At 35.3% G+C, this 13,234-nt stretch overlaps 1 protein-coding gene across 4 annotated transcripts in view; it reads left to right on the top strand.

Annotated features, from left to right (window-relative positions):
- LOC150097824 (USP6 N-terminal-like protein) overlaps nucleotides 1-13,234 on the top strand; it is a 475,396-nt gene that overhangs the window by 283,627 nt on the left and 178,535 nt on the right. For all 4 annotated transcript variants that reach the window (XM_090406042.1, XM_090406041.1, XM_090406038.1 and 1 more), the window contains one exon: nucleotides 7,292-7,346. In XM_090406042.1, the coding sequence (XP_090262168.1) occupies nucleotides 7,292-7,346 (55 nt within the window). The remainder of the gene's footprint in view (nucleotides 1-7,291; nucleotides 7,347-13,234) is intronic.

The following is a 13,234-nucleotide window of genomic DNA, read 5'->3' as shown; positions in this document are numbered from 1 at the left end:
ATTATCGTGTGTAAACATATATTTTTCTTTGTTAATAAACCCATATACTCCATAACGTATACCGTTGTAGTTATTCAGTACTCTTTTTTTCCCTTTTTTTTTCACTATACTGCAGTTCCATTACATAAAGGTGATTCTAAGACAGAAGAAACAAATTGTAGACTAGTTAGTATCTCAGGCGTGGTGTCATAGATATTGGGAAAGTTTGTTAAAAATAAAATTCAGAAATGAACGAATGTTGTACATTTTAGTGGATTTGCATAGCTTTGTGATAGGTAGATGCTACCTTAGTAATTTGCCCACATTTTATAATAGAGTTGAAAACAGAATTAGATAAGGGCTATACCATGATACTGCTGGACTTTGCAAAAGTATTTGACAGAATACTGCATGGAAGACTATTATAAAATTTGGAGTAAATGGCGATGGATATGAAGCAGGTAGAATGGATGTGTGTGTGTGGGGGGGAGGGGGACTGATAGACTGACAGACACCAGAGAGTAGTATATGGTGAAGTGGAATCTAGGAGAATGAGGGTGACTAGTGGAGTATCTCAGGGTTCTGTGCTAGGGCTACTGCTCTCTAATTTATATATAATGATATAGGGAAAGATTTCATTATAGGTAGGTGGGATATATTCATTTGTTTGGCAATAATACAAAACTGAGAAGGTCAATAGGTGATAAAGGTGATATAGATATCCTGTGAAATCATTTAAATAAATTGGCATTGTGAACATAGGATAATAATTGTCAGTTTAATGTTGCAGAATATAAGGTTATGCACTTCAGGTTGAAAATGTACATAATGTGTATCACTTTGACAGTACTGCTGCTTCTTCTTTTGAGCCATTTTCTGTCCACTACTGGATGAAAGCCTCCTCCAGTTCTTTCCACCTTTCTCTGTTCTTGGCAATGGTTAGTTCGTTAGTATGGTGGTCCATCGCTCATCTTCTCTTCTGGATAGATGTCCGGCCCATTTCCATTTTAGTCACTTATGGTGAAGAATGATGTCAGTGATGTGAGTCTGGCTTCTTATCCAGGTGTTTTTTTTTTTTGCTTCTTCCGTTTCATATCCATCTCCCATTCGTTTAATGTGATACCTAGCATCAATTTCTCCATTTTTCTTTGAGTTGTTGTTAGTTAATTTGCCAGTACTTTTGTTAGCGACCAAGTTTCACAACCATATGTGATGACTGGACGTATACACTGGTTAAATGTCTTCCTTTTTAAACAGAGTGGGACATCATTGTTTTGAAAAATGCTATTCAATTTTCCAATTGCACTCCAGGCAAGTTGAACTCTCCTATTTATTTCCTTTTGGAGTCCATAGTTTAGATCAATAAGATAACCTAAGTATGTATATGAAGAGACTCTTTCCAAGAAATTGTTTTCTGTTATTATGATTTTTGGTGTTACAAAATTATTAAACATGATTTTAGTTTTTTCTCTGTTTATTTTTAGACTTTCTGCTTTCAGAAAGTCTAAAAATTGCTACTCGTGTGAAGTTGGATTGTTGCTGTTGCAGTGTAGTATATTTCCTGGAGGAGGTCCATATATTCTCCAGGAACTCCCTGATTCTGGAGTGCTTTGATTATTGCATTAGTTTTGACGGAATCAAATGCTTTTTCATAATTAATAAAGACTACACAGAGAGGCAATTGGTTTTCTTCTGCTTTTTCTATTATTTGTTTTACTGCATGAATATGATCAATTGTGTTAAAGCCTTTATGGAATCCTGCTTGTTCTACTGGTTGATTTGAGTCTAGAAGAGGGGTTAACCTGTTTGTTATTACTTTTGTGAGAATTTTGTACAGATCAGAGAGAGAATACTAACTGGTTTTTATAGTTTCTATAGAGAGAATACTAATTGTGATTCTATAGTTCTTTGTCCACTTTTTTAAATAACAGTATCAGAGTAGCATTTTTCCAGTTTTCTGGTATCTTCCCCTCTTGTAGGCATAGATTTAGTAAGTTTGTGACATGGCAAATTATATTGTTTCCTCCCCATTTAATTAATTCTATGTGAATTTGGTCTTCACTAGGACATTCCACATTCCATTTTTCATTTGTTTTAATGCTTGTTTTATTTCATCTGAAGTGAATGGGGAGATGAATTCTATATGTGATACAATAAGGAACCAAGATTTGCTCTTGGTTCTTTATTGTAGTTCCATTCTTATATTTTATTGCAGTTATTTGACTTTTGCCAACTGATAAATGTTTTCTTAGTATTTTCATATTTTTATTGTTTTCAATTGGTTCTTTTATTTTTTTAGTGTTATAAGATCTTATTTCATTTCTCATATTTTTCCTTTTTGTTTTGCATGGTTCTGCATTATTCTATTTTAGAAATTAAGTTTTTGTCTTGTTTCATATTTCATTTCTTTTTTTAGTTGTAAGGTTTCCTCTAAAAGTTTATAGTCTTTTTGTTTTTTGTTGCTTTTCAATTCGTTGGCTGCTGAGATTGTTACTTTCATTAGGATTTTGCTTATTTTATTTATGTCTTCTTCATATATATTAAGTCTAGTTTTTGATTGAGTTTTTCTTCGTAATCCTTCTTGGTTTTGATAGGTCTTAAGTCAAAACTTCTTGATATTTCGTTGTTCAGCCATTTTATTCTTTCCAATTTGGGGTTTATTTTAATTTTGCCTCTCACCAGTCGATGCTCACTTCCTGCTTTCACTTGATTTAGTACTGAGGTATCTTGAACTGTTTCTTTATTATGACACAGTATATAATCTATTTCATTTTTTATTTCTCTTTTTGTCCATGTCTATTTTCTTTTGAGGGCTTTCTTGTATGTTTAAAAACACACTAACAAATATAGATATAGAAGATATTGTCCCTTTTTTTTTTTTTTTTTTTTTTTTTTTTTTTTTTAAGGCTGTGATTTGGTTGCAGTTCTACTGTGCACAGATTTGGTCACCTGGGTTTTTTGGGGATGGAGGTGGTGGAGAGGATTCAGAGACAAGTGACCAAGCTAATGACTAATCTGCAAGATTCCTCCTATGAGGATAGGTTGAATGTGTGTGTTGCAAAGTTTGTTGGAATAGGTGGAAAAGTGGAGAACATCAAATAAACTTATAAGTTATCAAATGAATTCCATATGATGGATACAAAGGAAATTTTTCAATAATTGATGAATACAGACTATTCAGGGATCACCCTTGAAAGTTGTAAGAGTGTGATTAGTAAAGGTGCAGACTACATTTTTTAATTATATATATATATATATACTAGGGGACTCCACCTACGGCACTCAACCCCCCGAGTTTCAAAACACTGAACAGGGGGCTCTGCTCCTTGGTGCCCACGAAGGATAAAGTCCTTCATTCCTGTAAAAGTTATTTGTGTTATTTGTTTCAGCAGATATTTGGATCATTAGACTAGAATAGAAATATTAACCATTGAAAGAAGGAGTAGAAGTTACAAAGGCCATTAGTCCTGGATGGGCAGAGAGTTAAGAAAGGAGAAACTTGTTCATGTTTGATTTGTGAAGTCCTGTGAGAGTGAATTGGTGAGAATTGAGTCATTAATCAATAATTGCTGTGTTTTGGACCAAATTGAGTATTTTAAAGGAGATTGTACTAGCACCACCTCATATGTGAAAATTGTATTTCATCATTGGCCAGATTTTGGACAACAATAATTGGATAATGGCAGATAACTAATTCTCTAATTCTGCTGATCAACAAATGGCCATCCACTTCAGCGATAGAATTAGAGAAGAGAAGCCAGTCCAAGTTGTGGACATTGAAATTCACAAGGAAGATGACCTTACAAATGTGGGTATTTCAATTTGCATAAGAGTAAGTGGTGGTGCACATCATACACTGGCGTGCAAAATAATCTAAATCACACCGTTCATCTACCCACCAGATTGACAACCTTTACCATCCAGCCATCATCCTAGACTTCAATGCATCTGTTTGATCAGTGATCTTGGTAAAATGAAGCCCAGTTTGAATTGTGAATGGATGTTGAATTTCCCTAGGAAGATGCCTCACTATTTTGGTATTCTGATAGCAGAAAATCAAGTGCTAAAGATGGCGGTTTGGTTCTGAAGACCAAACATGGTGACAACTATTTCCAGCCTTGAGTGAGCAGGGGGTGGTGTTTCACCAGGTAAGTAAAGAAAGTCATCTACCACCTAGAGATCTAGTTGGCTTTTCCTCCAACTAGGAAACATGTGCTTTTATAGGAGGTCGCAAGATAAGTGCTGAGAGAGAGAGAGATCATGTAGTTTTTACTTTGAGGGTCAGTAAGTATGCAGTTGAAGTCTTAATAAGAAAGTGATTTATGTGGAATTATAAGGCAGTTGATTATGATGAAAACCTATTAGCCATTTAGGGCAAATATCACCAACAGAACTTGAAGGAAATTTGGTCACTAGTGCATAGGAGTTAATTAAAAAATATTTGATAATAGCAAAATAACAATTACTGGTGATTTACCTGAAGTCAGAAGGATAAGTTTGTTGAAAATAAAAGGAAAAAAATATAGAAAAGAAGCTCAAATAGAAACTGTTTACTCCTCTTTTCTATTTTTCCTTTACAGGAACAGTTATGGCAAGAAAGTATAAATGGCAGGGAAGTCATGTGAGCAGTATAGTTCAGTTTAGAGAAGTGATGAGGATGGTATGGATGGGAAAATTAGAAAATACGAGAAGCATTATGAAAATTCTAGGGGGAGGTCTTTCACTCTATGCCCAGTAAGAGGACAAGTATTATGGAAGAAAAGTTGGAGATGGATCATGTAGTCAGATGATTGTTCAGATTCCTTAACATAACTGTTTAATGATAATTTTATCAGACGCTTTAATTCTTTTGAAACAGATTTTATTCCTAGAGGAAGTGGACAGTTTGAGGGATATGAAGTGAATGAACTGGATGTATTTGGAATATTAAATACTCTCTATATCAATAATGTAGTGAGGCTTGATGAGATTTTATGACATGTTTTAAAGGAATGTGCCATAGTACCATTGATACAGTTGTGTGAATCATGTCATTGACACTGCGAGCATATTCCATCAGCTAGAAGAGTACTAAGAAGTGGAGAGAAGCTAAGATAGTGCCATTGCATAAGGACATTGCCCAAATTGTCAAACTTGCATTTCTCCAGTGATATTTAATATTTTGAGAAAATCTTTAAATACCTTGGTAGCATTGAATGTGGAATTCAGGTTCATCAGACACATAACGTGGTGAAGACAACATAAAGATTGCTTTAATGGTGCAAAAGACACTGACCAGCAGAGTTAAGCATGTGGTGGTTCTATTATATAGAACCTTGATGGACCCATATGGACCAATGTGTAAAACGTTACAAAGTGTTGTGTTACAACACAAAAGTTATAAAGTGATGTGTACAAAGATCTGCTTGTTCACTTGGATTTTGAGTAATTACAAAACTTTAGGTAGGATCCAAAGAGGATATTGTAGCTATGAGGGACAGGTTGAAGGAATGCCTGAAGAGGTTGGCAGTAGGAGGAGGAAAAGTGGAATGATTGTTGCATGCAAGTTTCTGAGAGTATCTTATCAGATAGATACTGGAAGATTTTTGAAAAGGTAGAAGACATCTCTGAAAGTTGGAAGTTTTTATCCACTTGGTTAGAACTATAATAAATTTAGTTTAATCCTTTATCCAAGTGTAAGCAAACAAAGTTTGCACCTGAAATATCTTCAGGACTTAGGCAATTCATGGTAAAGGGACGTATCTTCAGGACTGAGGCAACTCAAGGTGAACCAAGCTCTCATCACTCCTTATCTCAGTATCTCCCATAATGCAAAGCACATCTCCTTGTGGACATGTATAATACTATGCGTTAAGGGCCACTGCCCAGACCGGTTTCGACCTTTATTGAGGTCTCATCAGTGGGAGCCAGACCCAGAGGTGGTGATACCAAGGTGGAAACAATGAAATCATATTTACCTGTATGATGTTGGAAGTTTTTTTCACTTGGTTAGACTATAATAAATTTAGTTTAATCCTTTATCCAAGTGTAAGCAAACAATGTTTTTGCCTGAAGTATCTTCAGGACTGAGGCAACTTGTGGTAAAGGTGGACCAGGCTCTCATCACTGCTTATCTTAATATCTCCCATAATGCAACTCGTATAGGTAAATATGACTTCTCCATTGCTTCCACCTTGGTATCACCGCCTCTGGGCCTTGCTCCCACTGATGAGACCTCAATAAAGGTCGAAACTGGTCTGCATAGTGGCCCTTCCCTTAATGCATAGTATTATACATCTCCGCAAGGAGATGTGCTTTGCATTATGGGAGATACTGAGATAAAGAATGATGAGAGCTTGATCCACCTTTACCATGAGTTGCTTCAGTCCTGAAGATACTTTAGGTGCAAGCTTTGTTTGCTTACACTTGGATAAAGGATTAAACTAAATTTATAACATATCTGGAAGTTGTGTAAGTTTGTAAAAAAAAAAAAAAAAAAAAAAATGTTAATTTTTCATTGAGAGTGGTGATGATTAGAATCTATGGCCTTAAGAAGATGCTGAATGATTTTAAAGCATTGTGTGATTAGACTTTGCAGTACCTAGAGTAAGCCAGCTTCAACAAGTCTCTTGTCTCTACAGTGGTTCTGTGGTGGTTAATAGTAATTATTTCCAGTAATAGTAGCTAAAATAAACAGCTTCCTTTTTATTCAGCTCATCGGATTTTTGTATTTTTATTTCATTTTTTTTTTTGAATTTATAAATTAAAGATACAATGACATTTTTTTGAATTTCTTAATACATTATTTAGTTTTATGCCATTTTATTATTTTATACATTATTATTTTTAGACTGAGATGAAAAAAAAAAAGTCTGAGTTTAAATTAGCTTTATTAAAAATATGGTCTTCTCATCACTATTTTATGTTCTCAAAACCTTTCTGTAAGGAATCTGACCAAATCTGTATATCTGGACTAAGTAAGTTACACAGTGCTTTACCTTTTTTTTCTGCATACTTAGATTTAGATATTGAGTCTTGAGAAAAAAAAAAACAGGAGCTTATTCTTAGTATACTGTAGGCTTAGCTGTATTGTATTCCATAATACAATGATCTCTCAATTAACCAACCAATGAATGGGTTAGTGTACCTACTGGCTTCTAGTACAACTCCATGTGACTGTACCTTTGGTTAACCAAAAAAGTCTCTAATGATTTCCTGCTAGGGTTGGTTAAGTGAGGGATTACTGTAATAAATTTAATGAAATGCTTTGAAATACAATTTTTTACATTTTGCTTTGCATCAGATTATAGTGAATTGTATATACATTTTTTAGGATGCTTTCTGGGCACTTTCTGTGTTAATGAGTGATGAGAAGCATGCAATGCATGGTGAGTATGTGCTGATGGTTTTATACCCAGAAAATCAAATAGAGTTTTTATAATCTAATATTCTTTTGTCCTCTTATGTTATGGGATTACTATTGAAAGAAAGAGAGAAAGCTTATCCTGTTTTTGTCTCTTGCCAAATGTTTTTCATATCATCTTCTTTTTTATTTTTTTTTATTTTTCATCCTTCAGATAACAGGTTGAGTCCCTGTTGAATCTTTGCCATCTGGGGTCTGTTACTTGCCATTTCTATCATCACTCTGAAGCTTGATAACTCACCTTTCCTTCAAAGACTGTAACGAAGTTCTTTTTGCTCTTCCTCTTGATTGTCTTTCTCCAGTGATTCCATTTAAGGCTATGTTTGGTAATCTCTGAGAGAACATTCTCTGGAGATATCCAAACCACCTTAATTGTTGTTTTAGAATTATATCTCTGATATCTTTTCTATAGTTTAATTAATGTTTGACTTGCTTATTTGTTTTGTGTTCTGATCAGTGAAAGTCCTTTCTTTTAGTGTTGCATGGTGATCAGCTTTCATTTTAGAAATTATGGACAGAAATTATTTATAACTTGACAACCATGTTATAAATAACTCTTTTAATTTCCTGACGTTTCGACCTACATATTAAGGTCATCATCTGGAGTATATACAAATATACAAGGACAAGCTGGGTTACATTTCACAGCTAAAGAAACAATGATTTGATCACTGGTTATTCTACTGGCATGACCTCTAGTTGGAGTAAATCTTCAAAGCTCTAAAAAACAGGGCTTTGAAGATCTGCTTAAAGGAACGTGCGCTGAATGATGAATTTAAAGTTACCAGCAATACTTTTCTAAAAAATGGTTACAGCCAAAACACTATTAACTAAATTCTCTACAAGACCTCAATAAAAAAACAAAGACAAACCAGACTACAATAAAACTATAACCATTCCTTGCATTAAAGAGACTTGAGATAAATTAAACAGAATACTACAAAAATTCAACCTCAAAGCCTTTAAACCTCCTGCAAAATTGAAAAGCTTACTCAACTCATCCAAAGACTCACTCCCTCTGCTGGCTCACCCTGGAGTATACCATATTTATTGCACCTGTAATATTCCATATATAGGGGAAACAGGAAGCACAATTCCTATCAGACAAAAGGCCATTAAATATAACTATGGTGAAGCTGGCCTTTCTGATCACTGGAAATCTTGACTGGAAAAGCACCAGTTGTTTGCATCACACCAAAACATGGTATGAATGCAATTTAAGGAAGCCTGTGAGATTCTTATCAACCACCTCAATCTGAACAATAATGATGGTCTAAAAATCCCAAATATATGGAAGGCACATATTCTACCCACAGAACCTTTCTCTCTAAGAGTTAACTATAACAGGACTGTAGATAATCCAGAATCCTAAATCTAAAATAACAATTGTCATGTTAAAAATAGGACATCATTGTTACTGTAAGAAAGAATGTTTTTCTGATGTTATCTTAAATAGAATTTAGCTTTAATGCAGTTTCTAAATAATTAATTAATTTGTTATTTTATCTTTTTTTTTTTTTTCACTAGTGATCATGCCAGTAGAATAACCCGTGATCTTTAGTTTACTGTGTGAAATATAATCCAGCTTGTCCTTGTATATTTGTATGTACTCCAGATGATGAACTTGATATGAAGGTCAAAACATCAGGAAATTGTTATGTAAAGAGTTATTTATAACACGGTTGTAAAGTCCATAATTTCTAAAATGAATGGACCAATGAAATCTTATTTTTTGTAAGCATTTCATTTTGAATACTCTGATTTTCTGTATTTCTTTCTGATTGAATCTCCATGTCTTGGCTTATAGGTATAACTATAGCTTATAACTATAGGTATAATAATGGTTTTATAGAATTTTAGTTTGGGAATTTTTGAAATAGAGTTGACCCTTGAACAACGTGGGTTTGAACTGTGCAAGTGTCCACTTGTGTGCTAAATTTTTTCAATAAATATATTGGAAAATTTTTTGTAGTTTTGTGACAATTTGGAAACACTTGCAGATGAACCACATATCCTAGAAATATCAAAAAAAGTAAGAAAAAGTTAGTATGTCATGAATGCATAAAACATATGTAGATACTAGTCTATTTTATCATTTACTACCGTAAAATATTATTATTATTATTATTTGAGACCTTTAGGGAGTCAAGGACTCATCGAGAGAGGCTATAAATTATCCAACCCAGCTATCATACGTTCCCTTAAATTCATTTGCATCTTACTGCTTACCACTTACTGCTCTCTGGGAGAAAAAACTAGCTCTCTTGCCCCTTTATTGACTGAGAACAACCTTAACTTCCATGGATGCCTCTGTGTTCTCTCCCCGCCTTCTATATAATGAAAAATTTAATCATTTGAAATGCTATAACGCCCATTCAAAAGTATATGGACCTCTATCGTATCACCCCTCTTTCTCCTGTTAACCATAGTCTGCAATCCACATACTTGCAATCTGTCCTCATAATCTAAATCCCATAATCTGGATTTAATCTTTGTAAGTCTTCTTTGCACCCTTTCCACAGCTTCTTTATCTCCTTGGAACCCGGGAGACCAAATCTGCGCACAGTAATCCAGGTGTGGTCTTATCAAAGCCTTATAAAGAGGCAAAATTACTTCCTTATCCTTACATGTTAAGGTTTGCTTCAACATAGCAATTATCCTCTGAGTTGTATTTGCAACTTTTGCTATGTGACCTTTGAACTTTAAATTCTGATCCACCAATACACCATACCTCTTCAGTTTCTTGTAGCATAACCCTGCTAATATAATATGACGCTGGAACTCTAATCACGCCAAAGTGCATAACTTTACACTTACTAACATTAAACTGACAGCCATTTTCATTTGCCCAGATTTCCAGTCTATTCAAATCATTTTGTAATTGCTGAATATCAGTAGCATCCCTGATTGCCCTGTCTATCTTTGCATCATCAGCAAACAATTTCACATCTGATGATAAAAACCCTGCTTGATGTCATTAATGTATAGATTGAGGACTGAACCCTGAGGTACACCACTGGTTATTTTTTTTATTAATCTTTGTACTGATTATGGGCAGTACTACCCTTACATCACGTCCAGACATCTTGTCCAGACTTGATATAAGCCTTAGCCTTTGCAAGTGTTTTACCCTATGCCTGTTCTAGTTATCATTGTAGTCATTCTCTAGTGGCAACGCCATGCCACCAGTGTGCCCTGTAGGACCCTCAAGGAAAGAACTTTTATATCATTCTGCGTAAGCCCAAGCTGTTTTAAATCCTTATAACTATCTGCACTCCATATGCCATGTAAAGAGATGGTGGCGCTGGTAAACCTCAGAGTTGTCCCATGCTCCTCCTGTATCTTCCTAACTAGATCTTGGTTATTTTTATAATAGTTAGTTATAGGCAAGTGGGTCCCCTGTTCCCACCACCTGGGCATCAACTACCCAAACGTCACCATCTCTTTTAATCACTAAGTCTGGCTTACGCAAGCCTGCGGAGGTCCTATAATGTGTTCCACTGCAGTCTCCCAACCTTTCTTTTTAAAGAGGTTGTTCAGTATGAAGACCACGGTGTCATGCCTCCGCACGTGGACCCCACTGATGCAGAAGCAACACTGGGCTATATGAGACAATGTCAGTTTGAGTCGTCACTATCCCATCGAGCTGTGTAGGCTCGAGTAGGCAGGGCATTAATCCTCGTCCTGATCGGGTCGATATACTCGAACCTAGGGAGGAGTCTGGTGCCATCCCTTATCCAATCATGCTAGGGAGGCACTAGATATGACTCTTTTAAAGGAGCACCATCTACAGAACAGTGCAACAGAGATGCCCACCTCTTGTGTTCTGCGGGTGCTGACTCAATTAAGGCACCTTGATAATGGGACCAGCCTTTAGCCCGCCTAAAGTCTTCTTGTATTAATGGGCTATAGAAAGCCTCTCTGCTTTCTATAGGGGAAGAAGATAGTTCTAACTTTGCGATTCTTGACAGCCGCAGTCGTGGGATCAGCCATCTAAGTGATGGAACCCAGAGCCCACCATTCTTCTCTCTCGCATGGAAATATGCAGTAGGGGTGTCAGGTGGCAGTCGGAGCCATGATCTCACAGCTGAACGGATAGCCCTGTCCATTCGGGACAGTACCAAGATATATGTCCTACCAAGCACCAACTTGTGGTAAAAGCGAGGTAGGAGATAGTGGGGAAGGAGAAACATCTTAAATCTGGCAGATTCACGCCCACTGTATACCACTTTTTGATATCTGTCTGTCAACCATCCCCTGATCTATGTCAATAGATTATATTCCAATCCCATATCCTCCAGTTTATGTAACAGCTTGTCATGTGGTATCCTATCAAATGCCTTAGAAAAATCCAACATTATCATAGTGTATCCATTCCCTTTATCCAACTCAGCTGTAACATTGTTATAAAATATGAGCAAATTGCTAAAACATGACTTTCCCTTAGTAAACCCATGCTTTTCCCTGCAGAGTATAGAATGCTTGTCTACTCATTTCTGTATGCGAGTTCTTACCAACTTTTCTAAAATCTTCACTACCACACCAGAGATACTAATAGGTCGGTAGTTAGACACATCAGTTTTTCACCCTTGTGCAATGGTGTCGCTGTCAAGAGAAATGTAAACATGCTGTATTAAATCATAACTGCATGAAATTAACTGTTATTAATTAAATTTAATTAATTAGCATAAAATAAAAAAATGTATAATGTTTCATTCATAGTGTATAGAAAAAATTCTCTCTACAGCTGCATTTGTTCCTGGGATTGCGATAATAACAAATGCAACAACTGGCAGTATGTTTTTGTAGTGGATGTTTTTTTTTCTTGGAGCACCTTAAACACGTCACACCACTTTTTGTCCACTTCATTGTTTTGTACTTTCATTCTTCCATCTTGGAGTTCATAACATTATTTATATGGCTGACTTCATCAAATAATTCATCTTCATCAACAGTATTGAATATTTTGCTGTCAACTTGTTCACTGATTGCTTTTAGACTGCTTGCAACTTTAGCCCAAATGAGCTGAGTTTGCAACTTAATCCAGTGAAATGAATGCTTTCAGTGACTGGAAATGATTAGTCTATTTGCTTAAATATTCAAGGAAAGTATCATAAAATAAATTTGTAGTGTAAAAATTCTTTTTCATCAAAGACGCCCTCATCTTTGAATCTGAAATAATTGATGACATTTTAAATGTTTGAGAGTTTTCAGCTTTCCTATTTGTAATTTTCTGTCCGAGCAATTTCAAATCTTTTACCCCTTCAGTTGCCAAAATATTTTTTCCTTTCTATTTTCCTTGTTGTTGTTGTTGAGAATACTTTCAGCTGGCTTTGCATGAAATGGAGCCAAAGTATTGATTGTTGGTTACTGAAAAATGATTTCAACAATGTAAGGCATTTATCTTGTGATAAAAAAGTAAGATTTTCAGTCCATCATACATGTCAATAATCCTATTCACAGCTGATAGTAATGATAACCTTCTTGTTTGTACACTACCTAGAGCACACTTGTATTCAATTTCTGTAAATGTGCAGAAATACTTCAATTTCTCTACTCTCATGGTGTAAATGTGGAAATAAAGAAATATTTTATTTACTGTTGTTTCGATATCACTAGGCAAAATATCAGCACTTGTCTGTACACCATTATGAACAACATGAGCAGCACAGCAAATAGCATAAATGTTCATTTTTAACTCTTTGTTGAGTCTTGAAAAAAAAATACATTGTTGGAACCACCTAGTTTATATCCATCGAAGTTGGTGTTGCAGTTATCTGCAGAAAATACAATACTTTTCTCATTCAGCTGCTGTTTCTGCAAAATATCCAATATATGATTTGCAAGCAGTTC

Source organism: Typopeltis vanoorti, chromosome 16 (genome assembly GCF_054136105.1).
Source record: "Typopeltis vanoorti isolate ZY-2024b chromosome 16, IOZ_Tvanoo_1.0, whole genome shotgun sequence".
NCBI classification, from domain to species: Eukaryota; Metazoa; Arthropoda; class Arachnida; order Uropygi; family Thelyphonidae; genus Typopeltis; species Typopeltis vanoorti.
This window is presented reverse-complemented; position numbering and strand designations above follow the sequence as displayed.